The following is a 19,384-nucleotide window of genomic DNA, read 5'->3' as shown; positions in this document are numbered from 1 at the left end:
TGTCTTTCAGCTCATTGTTTTGGTTTTGCGGCCCACAACTTTAAAGTTTTGGTTCAGTCTCACTGTTCTCATCAATATTGTTCAGCTTTTTTGTTGAAAGTCAGCAAAAATACACTGACGGTACACTACATGTCTGACACCAAACATCAGACAGACAAGAAGAAGTTAGCGACTAGCTGAACATACTGGAGCATTTAGCAGCTAAACAGGCAGATATTTTTCTCAGGAGTTGGTGGAGACCAAAACAGTGCTAAAATAAGAGTGAATATTGAATTTATACTCTTATATTCAGAAACATTTATCCAAATATATGCTAATGTTGCTCCATGTCTGCTGGATGTGTATATAAGCAACTGTTAGCTAAAAGGTTTGTCATCATCATGATTTCACCCTTGTGTTTACAGCTTGTTCCAAACAGTTTGTGAAGGATTAAGTCCATTTTTATTTGTATAGCCCAATATCACAAATCACAAATTTGCCAGAGGGGGCTTTACAATCAACAACATCCATTGTCCTTAGACCCTTGATTCAAATAGGGAAAAACTCCCTAAAAAAACCCTTTAACTGAGAGAAAATGGAAGAAACTTCAGGAAGAGCAGCAGAGGAGGGATCCCTCTCATTGGACAAATTAATATGCAATAGATGTTGTGTGTACAGAATAGACGAAGAAAGACATATTACAGAACAGTCATCACAACAGTAGAACAGCCAAGAAAACAGAATGACAAAATTATGCTGAATTATGATAAAGATGGACACAACAACTTAAACCTAGAGATACACACCACTGGGTTACAATTAATTTGTGACCTTTCTACACAAACATTAAATTTCCATTGAGAACATACTATTGATTCTCAGGTCAGCTGCAAGTTAAACACTGGTTTAAAACAAATGTGCAGGATATCTATATGAAATATAGACACATTATTAATCTGTAGATGTTAATAGGGGACATCCATAGATTTCACCCTCGGCTGTGATGACTCACTCAACCAACAAGTGAATCCAGCACCACTACTCTAAACATAATCACTCTCACTGACTGCACTAAGAGCTGAATAGTCTCAATGTTTATTGGCTGAATCTCAGAATCCTATTTAGACTAATAGTGAGCTCTGATTGGCTGACATAAAGTGTTTGCAGCTACTCAGTTTTACTTTGGTTTATACTGAGGTTATAGTGTTTCTTTATTCTGTGATAATGTGGGTTTATTTGGCAATATTTCTGGCTGTTGCAGAAGCTATGTTTCCCTTCAACACTTCTCAGTCAAAGCTGTGCTCATCACATCACAAATATACATAATAAACATCTGAATGGCATAGATTCAGTATATGTTCTTATACCACACAAACTGGTAAATCGTTACTTGTTACATGTGGTAATACTGAGTGTAGCTAAAGGTTCACTGAGTGTCCTTGTCAGATAACAAAATGAATGAGTGCACTTACCTTGCTGAGAGCTGGTTGATGGTTATGTGTCACTCCTGTAATATGCTGCCACTTGGTGGTTAATCTGAAAACATGCAGTCATTTCTACATAGTGTGGGTTTGTGTAGAGAGGGAATTACTGTATATATCAGACTTCTAGTTTATTATGTTAATTCACAGTCTACGTCCATGACTTGTGTCTTGTATGTGTGCTGTAATTCCACAATGGACAAGGACTGCTTTTCCACACAAAAAGAGAATTGGTCTGAACCATCTTTTGTTTTTGGCAATGCAATTATGAAGCACATTTCATTACATTTGAAATCACTATGCTTTACATTAAAATGACTGTGTAAACACAGTCACCTAAAGACAGTATGGACCCCACATCCATCCCACAGACATAAACCATACACACACATACATTAAGTAATCATAAGCCTGAGAAAACAGAAAAGTTTTTAATTTGTGTTTGATCATGAACACAGTTGTGACTGTGATAGATCAGTTTGTTCCAGACAACAGGACCAAAGCACCTCCAGATCTGGATCTTATAGGTGCAAACCCACCACCTGATAACCTGAGATGACTGACTGGATTGTAATCAGTGAGCAGGTCAGAAATGATGCGCAGAGCCCCTAAAAACTTGGTTTCAGAGGTATGTGACATCACCTTTTTCCATCTGAGTCCTGCCCACATTAAAGCAGTGAGAGACACACAGACAAAAACACAAATACAAATTGCTCAGGGGAAATTTTAAATAAAAAGGGTTCTAACTTTGCCAGAAAAATATTGGGTTCATGTCAGACCCCATTGCCCATAGTAAGAAGCTGACTGAACAACTTGATTGCTTTAAAGACTATAAGCAGAATACTAATGCTGTATTGCACTGGGAACCAATCAAGTGATTTAAGCACAGGGGTAATATATTTGGCATTGGGTGTATGTGTGAGGACTCTGTGTTCTGAATGAGCTGGAGTCTTCCTATTGATTGTTTACCTGCAAAGAGAGCATTACTGCAGTCTAACTTGGTTGACATGAATGCATGTACCAGTTTCACAGAATCAGCTTGTAGTACATTAACTCTAACTTTTCATATATTTTTCAAATGAAAAAACAAAAACAGCTCCGGTTACATTACTGATGAGACATACTTTCGAAGCTAAGATCAATCCAAAATAATTTAGGTTATTATATTTTATCATAGTTTTTATGATTACAACTCAGGCGCCTGACAATCTACTCTAACTCTTCTATTGTAGCCTGCAGGTTGCACATGTTTTGAATGCAATACAAACAAAGCAGCACGTGCAATATAAGAAGGAAAAAAGAGCTGCATTCGTAACACTTACTGTCTGCACATGGCTCAAGTGTTAAAAGTACAGCAACTATTATTTAATTTGCATGTGAGAGGTGACATCAACATGTTTAAACCTGCAGGTCTAATTTTTTTTCCAGGTGGTGCAAGGTGGTCTGACAACGACAGGACCGCTCTCTCATGTGGACTATCCTCAGCCTGCAAAATGTGAATAGTTTGCGGGTTATTGAATCACAACCCAATTCCACGAAATGCTTCACGTCATATGAAAAAAGATGTACCTTATGTGTCTGATAGCTCTGTAATAGACTTGTTCAGTGAATGCAGGGATATACTGAAAATCATAATCATAATCATGATTTATTTATCAACAACAGCCAACAATATTCTCCTACAATGACTCTGCTTCTAAAGCACAAAATGGACTGAGATGCTCTCTCCTTTAGTGGCATAAAATCTAATTATTTGACAGTGGACCCATTCATCTTTATCACCTGAAATAACTGCAATATGACATAGCAATATTTATGAATTCATCTCCAATAAATTGTACAAATAGTACAATAGTACATCAGTAACGCGTTGTAAACCACAAGCATATATAAGATAAATGAACAGTGAACTGTGTAAATTAGAAACTTCGCACACTGATATTTTTATGGAGGGAATTTGCAACTGTAATGTCAACAAAATGATAAACATAACAACCAGAGAAACCAGAGAGGAAGTGATCTCAGCGTGAGTTTAATGACACATTCTGGACCTTTCGGAAGCATCGGAATTTTGACCGTCACATAGAAACATAACGAGCAAACAGGTGGGAAATTTCTCTACAGGTGTTTCTGTGGTGAAACGCGCCAGCCGCCGATGAAACGGTGATGGTCACGTATATAACATAACCTTTGATATTCCCTGATAATCTTGGTTTATATGCTATAGTCTTTCTGAGATGTCAATGTTTCAGACACTGCAGTAATAATCGTATTATATAAATATTAAATGCACAAGTAAAGCGCATTTTTCACCTTCGGATCGCAACACGAAAAAGCCGCTGCTTTGCTGCATACTTTATACAACAAAAACCAACGGCTACCAACATACAAGGCTTTATTCGTCTACGCGGAAAAGCATTTGGAGGGGCAATAGTTCGCGACATTGAGGGGTACGAGGAACCTTGAAAGCAGCATTATTTCCTGTTCAAAGGATATATCGTCAGTACTAGTCAGAGGCAGTTTAATGTATTTTCTGCTCAGGTATTTGCTTGACACACTGTTTGAAACTTGTTTCCTGAGCTATGACACACTAGAAGGCGTTACAGCAATGTTTTGGGAATATTTCGACACGGCTGGACGACTCGGAAATTTAGCGGGCTCTACGAGCGAGGTAATGTTAGCAGACAAGCTAACGCAAAGCTAGCTCGCAGCTAACTTACAGTTAGCGAAGTAACGTTAATGCTTTCATTTGTTGTTCTCTCTGGCTGCTTACACACACACGACAAACACGACAGTAATGTTTGAGCTCCACCCTGTGACTTTGCACCGTTGGTAAATAACTGTTAGTCAGTGTTTATGGTAACGAAACTAACGTTATTCATCAACAAGTGGTCTTTTATGTTGTACAGTGTGGGTGCCTGGCTGTCTGACAGTAGAAACCAGTCTCTCCAGTCCGAGCGTTTATAGCCTGAATAACCCATGTTGTATGACTGATTCGTTCTAGCTGACGTTATCTTTGTGCTCTGTAGATAACGTTTGCTGCTAATGTCAGATGTTACATAACGTCCATTGGTAATCTTTTTCCTTGGCAGTGGTTTTTACACTGTCCTATTTTTGCCCCGATATCAGTGGTTTTAACGATGACAGTTTGGGACAGATTGTGTATGTCTCATCTAGCAGGTCTGGATGAGTCAGAGCAGATTTACTCGTACCCATAAGAAGCTTACACACACAAACACACATGTTGACAGATACTGATAGGGAGAGTACAAGTCATATTCAGCCTGTAACATGAAGTGGACAAAATTACAGAAACATCACATGAGAAGCCAGCGACACATACCAGTCATATTCGGATTAATACCACATAACAGCATGTGTCAGCTTAGTGACAGTAACTTTTTTGTGTGGTTCTTCAAAGCAATGTGAGAAAAGCCCAGTAGTTGGGGTGTGAACTGCAGGAATATTGCACACAAACCTTATAAGGGGAGCTATCTTATCTAAGTCTAAGAAACAGAAAAATAGAAATCTTTTCCTTGCAGAAGAAGTGGGGCCTCCCTAATATTTACATATGTGCCACTACATAACCGGTGTGTGCATCTCCTTTTCCATACTTGGGTTGCATGTGAAGGGATTATTGAGAGTGGGCTGAAAGGATGATCTAATAGACTTTGAAAAAAAATAGTGATTATGGATGACAGAAGGGCAGATTTTTATATCACCAAGACAAGTGGAGTTGTCAGGCTTTTCAGTAGCCGCAGTCTCAAACATGCACAATAACTGGACAAGAACACAAGATGCCTCATCAGAACATCTGCCATGTCAACACATCCTCATAAAAAAACGACAGTGTAGGTCTAAAATTCAGGCGACTGCTTACGTTTACGCCATCTAGTGGCTGTAGTAGTGCACTCCAGCCTTCCTAAACCGTTACAAATCACTGTTAAAAAAATAATGATGTTTTATGGTGTGACAACGCTGTGATTAAGGTCTGGTTAGGTTTAGACACAAAAACACTTGGCTAGGGTTTGGGAAAGATTGTGGTTTGGGTTAAAATGATCACTTGAAACGTGGTTTATACTTCCATAAAGTTATGCAACCTTTTGCAACAATAAACACCACAATGTTACAGTTTTAAAAGAATGTCCCGACTCGTAGCAGAAAGTCCTCTATCTAGCCATCCACTCAACCAGTCTCCTCCTAATAGGGCAAAAGTCATCTTATCAAGTCACCTTATATTGACGTCATCTGAACTGCATCACTTTCCCAGGTCGTAATTACTACGGCTGCTAGATGGCAGGAACATTAACTATAGGTCGTTTTTGTGGGCTGAATTTTAGACCTATACTGTTGTTTTTATTGTGAGGACGGGCTGTCCATGTGGGAGACGTAGAAGAACATAGGTGACATCGGATGGCAATAACAAGTAATCTTCAAGCTGCTGACAATGTGCAGCACTCTCGCCTGTAGACGGTATGACAACTGACAACCACAGAGGATACTTCTCCTCAATGACCCAAAGACATTTGCAGTGGGCTGATAAACATCTTCAGTGGTCTGTTGAACAGGATGTAGAGCATGAAGTGATGGACCTATCATCCATGGCTACAAATACACAAGCTAGTGGGGGAGGTGTAATCTTTTGGGTGCACTCAGCTGCAATACACTGGGTGCAATAATGCCTGTAGATTGATGCCTTGATAACAGTGCCACCTCATCTAACTGGTTTCCTGGGAGAAAACCTGCAACAAAATATGTCTGCACGACATCTGTCGTCTTTAGTGTTACTTACAACCCATACTTGAATAACTCCTGTTACAACAAATCAAGCTTTTTGAGAGAAGTCCAGCTTCTTTTTGCCTCCTTCGTAGAACAACATCCTGGTATAAGGAGCACAAAACAACAGCAGAGGTTTAGAGTTATCTCTAGGACTGGGAATCAAACTTCATTACTTTTTCCGTACTGACCAAAACACGTCCTTAGCATTCAGTATTGACAACTTTCAAGTTGGCATCAAATCTTTACTCAGGTTCTCGTGCCAGGATCTGTCAACGCAGGCGTGCACCCGCAAACCTTCACTATTACATGATTGTCACTCCTTGTTGATGAGCCAGGAAACAACAAGAAGAAGAAAACAACAACAACACACGTGCAGTAAAATGGCCAATTTTGAAGAGCGACTTTGCGAGGAGATGCACAAATACAGATGTCGTATGACACCTCATGAGAGATTATAACAACTCCTGGAGGGAGATTGCACAGACCCTCAGCAGTGACGAGCACACTGTAAAAACCTCAGAGACTGCTTTGTCAAGGTGAAAAAGAAGGCCAAGAGTCGGAGTGGAGATCTGGGCGGTGTGAAGTGTTCTCCTGCAATTCTCCGGTCTTTGTTTGCTCAACACTTTCGTGAAGCATTGAGAAACAGAGGGGACTACACTTTGGAAAAGGTGGGTTATGGTTACCCTACAACTGCTTAGTTTTAACTTTGAAAGATATAAGATAATTGCTAATGAATGTGGGCTGTTAAGTAGCTCAATATTGCAGCGACTTCCATGTCTGTTTACCATCTGTGCTTATTGTTCTCAGTAGCACCTCCCTCAAATGTTGTACTCTAGTGAAATTAAAATTCAGAATGCTTTTTTAATTGTGCCTTCATTTTTGTGACATCATGTGAGTATGACAATATATTTTTCTTCCAGACTACAGACAGAGGACAACTTTGCCAACCTCAGCAAGTCCACAATTTTGCCATGCCCTTCAGCTGTTAAGCCAGCATCTGCCTCAGATTTGTTTTCCACGCCCCAGAGGTCCCCTACACTTTTGCCCCTCACATCAATGCCAACAGCAGCAACAGCACTGGACCCTGGTTCACCACTGCAACCACAGGAATCAGTGACTGCAAGGACAACGACAGATTGAGTGCTATTGATGAGAGCAGAGAGTAGAAGATCAATCTGCTGTTGCAGTTTTGCAAGACTGTTACCAGCATGCTCAGCATCCTCCCCCCCCAGTGAAAAGTGAAACAATGTCTAAGATCTATCAGTTAATGTACAAGGCATAGCAACAACACGTTAAATGTCCCAACAGACAGGTAATTGGATTTGTGACAGACTTTCAGCTAAAATGTTTGCGTATTGTGTTTGCACACTTGAAAATGAAGAACATGCTTCCTTGGAAACTGTTTACATTTTAAGGACTTTGTACTTTTGTAACTTTCAAATATTCTCACTGTTATTGTGTGCATTTTCAAATAAAGATTCTTTTGTCTGTTTCTTAGAGTCTGTTCATTTAAGATGTCAACACAAACCTGGAGATCATTCAGCCCAAGTATTATGTGGTTATAAGAGAACTATTAATTAATCACGGCTGGCGTGTGCCTCTTAAAATTTGAAACATCAGTCTATGGCTACACTGACAGCTTGCAGCCATAGAGACTGCTTGCAGATCTTTGTCGATGATTGGCTCGTTGGTCTATGGTACCCCCAACCCAGTCACTTCCTTTTCTGCCCCCTTACAAAGCACACTGGTCATCAGATAACCAACATATTTATAAAGACCAGAAGAACAAAAAAGCAAATAGAAGACGGCACATGTGCTTCACAGTGGTGACATATAGCCTTTGTAAAAGCTTTGAGAAAAGACAGATGAAAGGCAGACTGTCCATGGCCTCCCAAACCACATCTAAATACGACTGAACCTTGGTGGGAAGTGGGTTTCCTCCTCTTTCATCTCTAAAACAACTGCAGCTGACCCCTGAAGCTGTTCTGAAGATAAAGGATGGTCTTACACTACGAGACACTTAATAGTCATGTAGTGTTAGATGTTTCTATATTGTCCACCCACACTATATACATTTATACTCACCCTGTCCTCACTTTTGAACTCGCTCTTATTGTTACTCACAGCAGGAGCCTGTGCATGTATCGAAAGTTTCCATCTGCGGAAAAATGTTTTTCCTGGTGAAAAGAGGAACCTGTCACTTCTCTCTGGACTATGTGTTATTATGTGACCCTTCAGAGTTAGACCCAGCTGAGGTGACAGGCAGGAAGGATTGTAATTTATATGAAAATTTATGTTGACTTGTTTGAGACACTAGCAGGATGCATCAGTTACTCACGCTGGTGATTGGCCAATTCCAAATGTAGATTAGATTGGAGTGTGAAAGATTTTTAGACTTGTTTTCAGATTGAAGATGGGCGCAACAATGCTAAGACACTGCCATGGTCACAAAGCGCCACGTTCCATAAAAGAATCAAAGGTTGTCCCACTGGTGCAACAAAAATATGATGGAGATGTCAGTCAAGCAAATTCTCTAAACACCCACACAGTCCTGAGAGGAGGTCTGATCAGCCAAAGTGAAAACACCTGTGTGGTTGCACAACTGGTGTGTGCACGCCCTTTAATCTCTGCAAAGGATATTGTGCTGAAAAACATGTAAAGCTGCAAAGTGCTGCAAAATGCTGCAGAGCCCCTCAGAAATATCAAAGAAAGTGCCAGATGTGGGTTTGCACCTTTCTTAGCTGGGTGTTAGGAATGAAAATAACAATGTGTATAACAGATAAAGACAGGCAGGGTTGTGCCAAATAGAGGTCTCAGTATAGCCGCATAATGAAATATGTAGGTTGTAATCTCATGCCACCATTTTTAGTTTTCTTACTGTAGAATGTTGGCCTGTGTTCAGCCTTCAGTATTTAACCATTTTATTTAACTCTGTAGTTGAACATAGTCAAGATGTTAATCACTGCAAAATGTGCAATAAAACGTTGGTTGTGAAATAAAGATTTATAGTCATCATGATACAGCATTTGAGAAGAATTGTGATCGTCATTTCCTCTATACAGAGAATGCATTTTGCTCCTCTGGCAGGGTTAGTGTGTTTGCAGGAGGTTTCGTTAAATGGCTTTTCTCAATTCCTGGTATTTGAATGAACCTCTTCAGAATGTCTTTCTTTACCTCACACTATGAAAGGTTTTTCATTTTCATGGCCATGATGTTTTGCAACCCTTTTAAAAGCCAGATGTAAAAGATGTTTGGCCTTGAGTGGGAGTAGTCATTAGCCACATCACAGTGCTACATTTTATAGGTGTCCTTAAAAGAAAAATCTGGCATTTATAATTAGGTGTCATTTTTTTCCCTCAATAATTAGCTTAACATGAACAATGTGACATTGCATCCAGATGGATGTCAGTATTGTAATATCATGGACACAACAAGAATGGGCTTGCTCTTTATCCTCTGGTCAGCCTTAGTCCTTGGAAAGCTGAAAGTCCTGAACTGTATGGAGACCGCTATTCTTAAAGAAGTCTTTCATGTCCACTTCAGCTCACTAGGGGATGAAGAAGGTGGAGATTTACTTTACTCTCCAAGCTTCAGAACCTCCCAGAAAGGGAATGGCATGAAAGGTGTTTGACTTCATACAGCTGTTAATGAAACCACTTTTGAATTTATTCAAGAGGGGGTATGGTGGCGTTATCGTCCTAAAATGTAGCAACCACATGAGGGAACAGTGTTTGTAGCAGAGGGTGCACCTGGTCCTTTAAAATAACCTCTTATTGTTTGGCTGTTGAATTATCATTCACAGAAGTCACACAAGGTTTCGTCCTGCACTGTTATAGATCCAGCTCCGTGTTAACTTGTTAGCAACAGTTCAGGATGACTCATCAGATCAATACTTTCTCCCACTGCTCTAATTGGGTTCATTTTGTGCTCATCAGTATAAAAAATAGCACTGCTTTGTAGTCTGCATTGTGCAGTGTTGTTAAGACTGACAGGCTGATTGTGTTTGTGCTTCAGTCTGTGTGCTGCTATTCATGCTGGAGCTAACAGTCGTTATTTGGTTAACTGATTGAAGGAGAGGAATGAATTAAAATGCTCAAATAATTTGACCATCTTATACTGACTGCAGTTAATGGAAGCCCTTATTGTTATGCAGTGAGCAGGGGTTGTATTGTTCGTTAGCTTGAGGAATTTTCTGATCACTGATTTCCTTTTCTTTCCTCATTAGTGAGAGACATGGACAACTCTGTCACCCTGTGGCAGTTCCTTCTCCAGCTCCTTTTGGATTCCAGTAATGAACAGCTGATCTGCTGGACCAATGAGGAAGGGGAGTTCAAACTGCTGCAGGCAGAGGAGGTGGCCCGGCTGTGGGGAGCCCGCAAGAACAAGCCCAATATGAACTATGACAAACTCAGCAGGGCTCTCAGATACTACTATGACAAGGTAAACACATATCAACTTTTCTCTCATGCGGTGGGTTCTAATTGATTAAAAATAGCTGCCCTGTATGTGATGCCCAAGCTCAGCCTTTTGGTTTCACTTGTTATAGTTAACTAAAACAGTTACTGAGCCAAAACAGTTACCGAGCCAAACCATAACCACTTGTTGTGCTTCAAGTTTGTGAAAACATCATGTCCTTTTCAGTTCTTTTCAAACATCTGATCTGTATTGGTCTTTGTGGGCAATACAATGTCAGAAAATGGTTGAGAAAAACATGCTCCTGAATGGTGGATTGACCACAATGTGGTTGATGGGTTACAAGATGTTACTAATGGTTATAGCTAACAGTTAAAGAGGATAACACAATACACAATTAGACTTAAGTATTGATTTGTTTAAGTCATTTCACAGTAAATAAATATATGTGGCAAAGCATAAAATATTTAAGATGCTGTACCCCAATTTAAACCTTAATTTGTTCTTAGAAGTAGAGCCTGACCGATACATTGGTCAGCTGATATTGGCTTATCCCTATATCGGTATATATCGGTATCAATATCTGTGTTTGCAAAAAATGTTTTTTTTATATATATATATATATATGTGTGTGTGTGTGTGTGTGTGTAAAAGAATATTGGGTGATATATCAATATTGGAATTTTTTTTTAACTGCCTAATATTGTTATTGGCATCTGCCCTAAAAATCCAGTATCAGTCGAGCTCTAATTAGAAGAAGTGAAATTAGTATTTGCCAAATTTATGACAGACATAACAAAATGCTGCATCATATTTACAGAATATTCCTGCTCTCTTTCTGAACTGTTTTTGAAGATCTAGTGTCACCATACCATCACTGCTACTGAGTAAGTGAACTGGGCACAGATGCCAGATCTAAGGGTGATAAGGGCTTTGAGCACCTTCATATATTTGCCCCTCTCTTTCATTCCAAAAAAATAAGTCTCAATATGACTTTGATCAGATGGTGTGATATCCAGATATCTATGAGATCAGATGTTGAATCGTCAGTCCTAGTTAAACCAATCACAGAGTTGCATAACTGCACATTTTGAGACAGCAGCTGGAGACTCACAGAAGAATGCACCGGCAAATAACAAAACACAAGTGAATTGCATCTCAAAATGGTTCAAGTCCGCTGTTTAGTGACATGCAGAGGAGAGGGAAAGTGCTGTCTGTGTCCCACACTGCTTGTGGTTTGGCAGAAGCACAGCCTGACCCTGTGGGCGTTCTGGGCTGGGCTCCTCTGGTATGTTTGGCTGCAGCATTTGTGGCTGCTAGTTTGGTACAGACAGGAAGGACAGAGCTGTCCCACGCACAAAGCTTTTCTGTGGTCTCACTCTTCTATTTTTTACTCCTGGTGCCTCTTTGGTGGAGGCATACTACATGAGGGGAAAGTCTTGTTTCCGCTGTTTCACTGTGTTTTCTGCCTATCTGATAATTATGTGCTTCACTTATGTATTCAATTCAGCAAGAGTATGAACTTGTTCTGCAATTCCTTCCCTGTATCTTACAGAACATCATAAAGAAGGTGAATGGTCAGAAGTTTGTCTATCGCTTTGTGTCCTACCCTGACATCCTTAAAGGAGATGTTGCCACCCGAACAGAGGGCGCAGATGTGGGTACTGGGGGCATCCCTGCCCTAACAAGAAGGGGGGACAGCACCCTACAGGAGGGTGAATCTGGTGACCGCAGCAAGGTAGGAGGTAGTACAGGCGCTCTTATCTCCAGCACCAAGCAGTCAAACCGTAACGACTACATCCACTCTGGCTTGTACACTTCCTTTACCCTCAACTCACTGCAAAATGGACGCCAGCTCTTCAAGTCCATTAAAATAGAGAACCCAGCAGAGAAGATGGCTGATAAAAGGGGTCTCTCTGCTGCAACTCAGAGCCAGGAGCCTCAACCACCACAGTCGGCTGTGTTACCATCCGTCATCAAGTTTGGAAACACCCCTCCAAAGCCAGCACTGCCTCCTCAGGTTGCTGTAGACGCAACAATCATGTCCAATCACTTGGACCCTCTGCAGGCTCCACCCCAGAGGACGGAAGACATCAGCACACACTCCACCCTGCCGTCCCAGCACATCTACTCATTTGAACACATCCGCCCATCAGAATCACAGTTCAGCCTACCGGACCTGACCTCGGCCAGCCCGTCCCCAAGCTTAGTGCCAGACTCCTCCCAGGAGCTGGTGATCGACAGCGACATGGAGTCCGGATCCTCTCAGCCCGCCGATGCTCAGGCACTGGAGCCCACAGATGCTCAGGCAGAGAAGGCGAGTATACATACCAGCAGTCACATCTCACACAATGATAGTTTTTTTTTTCATAGCAGAGATTTCTGCATTTGTCTTTGTCTCTGTGCTCTTGTCACTGGTTTGAAGTAGGAGGCTCAGTTTGAAAAGGGTGGTGTCACATACTTCTGTGCATCAATCAAAAAATAAATAAATTAAGAATAAAAAAATCAGTTAAATCTGATCAAAACACACACACAGTCCTGATAAAACAGATTGGATCAGTCTGAATGTTTAACTCTTACTAGTAATGATAATTAGGGCTACAACGATTAGTTGATTAATTGGTTAGATAATCGACAGAAAATTAGTCAGCAACTAATTTGATCGAGTGATCGAATAATCTTTTTAGTTGTTTAAGAAGAATGCTAAATATTTGCTGGTTGCAGCTTCTCAAATGTGAGGATTTTAAGCTTTTCTGTGTCATACATGATAGTAAACTAAATATCTGGATTCTGGGCTGCTGATCAGATGAAACAAGACATTTGAAGACGTCACCTTTGACTCAGGGAAATTAAAACAGGCATTTTTTACTATTTTATGACAATTTATACCAAAAAAGATTAATTGGCTGATTAATCAATAATGAAGATAATTGTAAGGATGTCTATTTGATTATTTTTTTCAAAACTTTAAACCTGCAGTTGCTCAATTGTTTTGGCCACCAGGGGGCAGCAAAAACAAGTTGAAATACAACATTAACACATTATCAAGTTGCTCTGGCAAACATGTTAGCCAACAGTTGTCTCTTTACACATCCAGTAGACACAGAGCAACATTATCATTCATTTGGAGTTGTGTTTCTGGCCACCTGATGAATGTAATTCCATTCATAAGTAACATTCACTCTTCTTTTAGTTCTGTGGTTTCTACCAACTTCTGTGGAAAATATCTGGTTCTTTAGCCAATAAAAGCTCCACTATGTTCAGCAGCTAGCTAGTAACTTTGTCTGTCTGCTGTTTGCTGCTGAAAAGCTAAAGTAAGGTGTGGTTTTAGAGCTTTTTTACAGTAAATGGCTGCTGAAAACAATACAGTGATGGTGAATCAAAACAGTAAAGTTCTGGACCAGAAAACAAAAACCACGATGCTTAAATGCTCTGTAGAGTGGAGGGGAACTTCAGAGTAGGTGATATTCCATGATTTCATCACTATGAGCAAACCCTTTCATATACAAGTAGTCATGTGATCCCTTGTTGTTATAAATATCTATTGTAACATCAATAATTGCCCAGATTTGCAGTTTCATTCCCTCAGCAGTCATACAGCACTGCACCCTAAAAGCTGCCAGCGCAGCATGAAATTATAGGAAGTAAAGTTCACATTTTTTTTAAATTTCACTCAAGATGAACAACAAAGCCAGTCACTGGCTTCACTTTAATTCTGCTCTAAAAGCTGTGTCGTTATGTTTTTTAAGTTTTAAGTATTATGTATGCAGAATGTTCCAAAATCTAAATAACAATGGATTTCAGTTTATCTCAGATACTGTGAACATTAAATGAGCAGCATATACTACTTAAAACACACATACTGATGATGAAACACATGTAGAAATCGTTATCTGTCTCTCGTCCTCCAGGTGGAAAGTGGCAGCGGTTTGTCTGGAGATGAGACCATTGTGGTGGACGCTGAAACCAGTTCATCATCAGTGAGCAGCAGCAGCACCACAGTCTGCACTCAGAGCTCAGGAAAGGCACGCAAGCCACCGAAAATCCTGCAGATCAGCCCGCCAACTCTGCTGGTCACTACCTCTGACTTCTCACCCATGAATCTCTGCAGCCCCTCTCTACCTACTGCCTCTCTCACACCAGCAATGCTACAGGTGAGAACGTTGCTTCATCCTCATCGGGTTGTCACACAGAAACAGCGAAATGACAGCTGGGTATATAAAAATGAACTTAGGATAAGTCATTGTGCTTTCAGTAAGAAAGGAAGAAGCTGTGTTACGCAAGGCAAGTTTATTTGTATAGCACCTCTCAAACACAAAGGTTTTCCAAGTCCTCTGTAGTCTGCAGTAGACAGAAGGTGATGAAATTATATGTTTACACTGTTTTTCAACTGCTGGGTAAGTTATTAACTAAAATGAATGCCAATCTGAAGTCCGTTCATCTATGAAAACTAATAGTTCTAGTAGTCTTGCATCCTTGAAGCTTTGGTGTCTATGTTAAAATAAAATCTGTGCTAATCTGCTTGCAGAGTTAGTCCTAACTCTTCTAAAAGTAACCCAGTTGATGCCTGTGAGAAGAAAACACTGCATGCAACTCTGTGGAGCAGATTCACCATAATGTGAAAAAAAAAGTGATATCATGACTTTATATAAATCAGAATTATGTTACAAAACATATTGATGACTCGCTGGTTGATAAAGAACAATTACCATCACCAGAACAGTGATAAAATAAAAGAAAATAAGGTTTCTAGATTAAGTTTGTTTGGCATGATCTAAGTCACAGACTGTCACATCAACATGGTTCTTCAATCCCTGGAACCCTGACAATCTCCTCTATCCATTCACATGTGGATATTTATGAAACTTCTGCACATAAAGATAAGATATTTCAATTTACATTTTAGTTGTATTCCATAAAAAAGCTAGAGCACGTATAGTACTACTCCAAAATCCAAAATGATGGCACTTCTGAATAGCCTAACTTGTCTTGAAAAAAACAAAACAATATATGTCACACCTGGTTGACACATATAGTGACTCTGCCATAAGCCTATAAATGAAGGAAATATAAAATAAGGAAAAACACCCAGCGGTTTCAAATGATTAAATAATGCCTATAAGATGCATAGATCTATCAGAGAATGTAAGATGAATACAGGCATTAATCTCCATTTGTTTATACAGTATATTTTGTAGTGTAAGTGTAGTGTTTGCATCACAGACTGTATTTGAACAGCAGTTACACCACTAGACCAGCATCATTTTCTAACAGTTAAGAGTTAAGTTCCATCAGCATTCACTGATCCTGACCAGCAGGTGGCAGCAGTGCAGCAGTGATGTGTGACGCCTGGCCACTGGGCTTGTTTTTGTGCTCTTTAATTGTTCCCACTGATGCTGTTTACAGATCACATGACTGTGTGCTACTGTATAGAATTTAGGAGTCTATTAGATCTGCTGGTTGGGCAGTGTTTTTCTTCCTTCTGGTTTCTCTCTCTTCTGTCAGTGATTGACTGAAAGCATTGCCTCTTCATGTTTGAGTTGTTCACATACACACATAGCTGGTAAACTGCTCCCATTCAGTATCTTCAAATTTTGAAAAAATTGGGGAAAAAGTCTAACTTCACCCTGGGTTTCCAGTGTTTTTTTGTTAATTGGATAGTAAGTAAGAATAATAGACGTTGTACAGTTAAAAGATAGAAAGCACAAAGTCCTTATACTGTATATATTCAATCAAACAACATTCAAACACTTAAACACAACTGCTGAGTCCATTATGTTAAAGTAAAAACTGTAAGTTCTCATGTGTGATGAAAGCATTTTTATTATGGCAGCATAGAGCAGCATCTGAAATAAAGTATCTGTGCCAAATAGATGACATGATGCTGCCAATATTCTATTTTATTGGATGTGTTTACAAGCCACTGTTAACTGTGCCAGTTACTCAAAGTCATCAGTCACTTAGTCATAAAATGCTCTTAAAGAATTTTTTTTTTTACATTTTGGGAAATATGCTTATTTTCTTTTTTGCTGAGAGTTATTTGAATCCAGTATCACTCTCATGTCTGTATGCTAAATACGAAGCTGTAGCTACCAGACAGTTAGCATAGCTTAGCACAAAGACAGGAAGCAGGGCACACAGCCCTGTCCAGAGGCTTAAAAAATTTGCATACCAGTATCTGTAAACCTCACTAACCGTAGGACAGAGCCAGGCTAGCTTTTCCTCTGCTTCCAACCTTTATGCTGAGCTAATAGTCTGCTGCCTCAAGCTTCACATTTAACTTAATCTAACCCATGGAAAGCAAATAAGCATTTTTGCAAAATGTCAAACTGTTCTTATTGAAGTATAGCTCTTCCAGGCTGTGGAAGTGATCAGATTATTAAGAGAAATTCTACACTAAATGCAGATCAGCTCCAGTTTGCATTTGTAATGTAAAGAATTGTTAAGACATAACATAAAGGAAAGGATGAATAGTACAATAAACTGTCTGCATAGATGTTAGAGTTGACCCCTGCTAGATTTTTGAGGCAGACACCAGTACTGACATTTGATTAATATGATATATTGATAATAACTTGTTTTAATAATCACATAACATCAATATTTTGATAAAGATCCCTTAAGTATAGTTAATAAAGAACAGTGACAGAGATATGTACCGAACTGACATGTTACACTCAGGCATAACTTCCTGTTGTGCAGTTTCTTAAATGCAAATGTATTTACCAGTACTGACACATCAGCTCATAACATCAGTCATGCCAGTTTATAAGTTGAGCTTCTCATGGAGTTGACACTAACACTGTCCTTGTGTGACTTCCTCCGTAGACTCCCACTCTGTTGCTGACTCCCAGTCCCCTACTGTCCAACATCCACTTCTGGAGCACGCTCAGTCCGGTCGCTCCACTCAGCCCTGCCACACGACGCCAGGGAGCCCACCTGTTCCAAGTCAGTACATGAGAGTGTATACCTTCTTCCCTCTCTCTTCTAGTTACATTTTATCTCTATGTGTTGATTTTTATTGATTCTAAACCATCATAACATGCTTCTGTCTGCTCTGTTCTAGTTCCCATCAGTCCTCCCCCCACAGTTCCAGATCCCCATACACAGTATGGATGGGACCAACACACCTGGCCCCATTTCTCCAGACCCTCAGAAGACATAGGATTAACCCCCTGCACTTCCTCACTGCATTAGGACCCAGACAGCCAGACACTGACCCCCCCCCCCTCCAGCCCCAGCTCCATCTCCTGCCCCTACATCCAGGACTATGATGTGGGAGCTGAGTCACTGCCATTCCTCATCACTCTGGTGCTTTAAAGTCCTCTGCCACACAAGTCACACTACAGTCAGATGTGTGGAGGGATGTGGAGAGATGCTGGCAGTCCAGGTTTGATGGAGGTTTGTCTCATAGCATGTACACCCTGAGGATGCTATCGTATACTCACACACACAGATGCCATCGGTCCTTACACACTTATGGATTCACTTCGTCTGGCTTGTCTGGATCCTCAGTCACAACAATAAAGAGGGAGGAATTTCCATGGCAACCATTGGTGTATGTGGATTGGACTCTGAGCAGCCATAATCTGCTTCATATTTGGACACAGACCAGTGGGATTGCAGATAGCTGAATCTTTCTTTTTATAGAATTTCCTTCTGATCTTGTGCAACAGTGTTATTGCCAAAAAGACACATTTTCTGTTATCAATTCCTGTTTTTCTCCTCTGCTGACAATGATTGTTTCTTTCTGTGCTCTCTTCTTCACCTTTTACTCTTATCGAAGGGTAGTGCTTTAACCTGATAACCTGCATGTTACCTACAAGTCTCTTATCTTTCACCTAGCTTTGAACCTCGCCTCACCTGCCTGAGTGTGCACTGTTTGCTGCTCTGAAAAGTTGGCTTACTGTAGCCATATCCAATAGGACTTCTTCTACCTAAACTGTCTTATCGTGACACGTGGCCATAATCCGAGCTGAACCTTGAATCATGCCTCCGTGTTAATAGTTTTAATGTAAATACAGTAGGATAGCCCTGAAAGCCAGTGTGTTCTGGTCCGTGTGCAGCCAGTCAGCTTTCAGGTGTGAATGAAAGAAAGTGAAGCCATAAACCCTTTCTGTGCATCGACCCTGCAAGCAACATCACACAAAGTGTGGATTTCCAGCTGCTCTGATGTTGCCTTTTATAACTCTGCATTGTTGAAGGCAGCCAGACTCCAAGCATCATGTCTGACACGTTTATTTTAGTGTTTCAATTCAAAGTTGTAGAGAAATGGTTCATTTTCAGGTGCTGTAATCAACTTAAAGGAGTAATTTGACATCATGGGAAATATGCTTATTTGCTGTCTTGCTAAGAATTAGATGAGAAGATCGCTGATATCTGTATGGTACATATATAGCTGGAGCCAGCAGATGATTAGCAAACAGCTGGCCTGACTCTGTCCAGCACCTCTATAACTCACTAATTAACCGTTACATCTTGTTTGTTTCATTCATACAAAAAAGTGTACAAGCAACATGTGGTTTTACAGAGGGTTATGTCCCAAACTATTTCTTTGCTGGCAGCAGTGACTTCCTGTCTCTGCTGGTTGCCTGGCAACTGCTGGCCAGGAGCACATAACCCCCTTGTAAAACCACAATTTGTCCTTTTTACACTTAACAAGATGTAACATATTAATAAGTGAGCTTCAGATGTGCTGGTAGGTGGATGTTGTTACCTTTGGACAGAGCCAG

General features: G+C 40.3%; 1 protein-coding gene across 2 annotated transcripts; it reads left to right on the top strand.

Moving 5' to 3' along the window:
• The first annotated feature begins 3,908 nt into the window (after positions 1-3,908).
• On the top strand, positions 3,909-19,158 carry elk4 (ETS transcription factor ELK4). Of its 2 annotated transcripts, none has more exons than XM_044349003.1 (6): positions 3,909-4,131; positions 10,465-10,679; positions 12,208-12,969; positions 14,564-14,806; positions 17,481-17,600; positions 17,719-19,158. In XM_044349003.1, the coding sequence occupies exons 2-6, from the start codon at positions 10,473-10,475 to the stop codon at positions 17,815-17,817; spliced, it is 1,431 nt and encodes a 476-aa protein (XP_044204938.1). In that variant the 5' UTR covers positions 3,909-4,131; positions 10,465-10,472; the 3' UTR covers positions 17,818-19,158. The 2 variants fall into 2 exon arrangements, with proteins under 2 accessions (XP_044204938.1, XP_044204939.1); XM_044349004.1 differs by having other exon boundaries at positions 3,916-4,001.
• The last annotated feature ends 226 nt before the right edge of the window (positions 19,159-19,384 follow it).

This window comes from Thunnus albacares, chromosome 4, assembly GCF_914725855.1.
Source record: "Thunnus albacares chromosome 4, fThuAlb1.1, whole genome shotgun sequence".
Taxonomy (NCBI): domain Eukaryota; kingdom Metazoa; phylum Chordata; class Actinopteri; order Scombriformes; family Scombridae; genus Thunnus; species Thunnus albacares.
This window is presented reverse-complemented; position numbering and strand designations above follow the sequence as displayed.

Coding starts and splice junctions, on each gene's coding strand:
- elk4 (XM_044349003.1), top strand. CDS start 10,473: ATGGACAACTCTGTCACCCTGTGGCAGTTCCTTCTCCAGCTCCTTTTG. Junction 10,680..12,207: donor TCAGATACTACTATGACAAG/GTAAACACATAT, acceptor TGTATCTTACAG/AACATCATAAAGAAGGTGAA. Junction 17,601..17,718: donor AGGGAGCCCACCTGTTCCAA/GTCAGTACATGA, acceptor GCTCTGTTCTAG/TTCCCATCAGTCCTCCCCCC.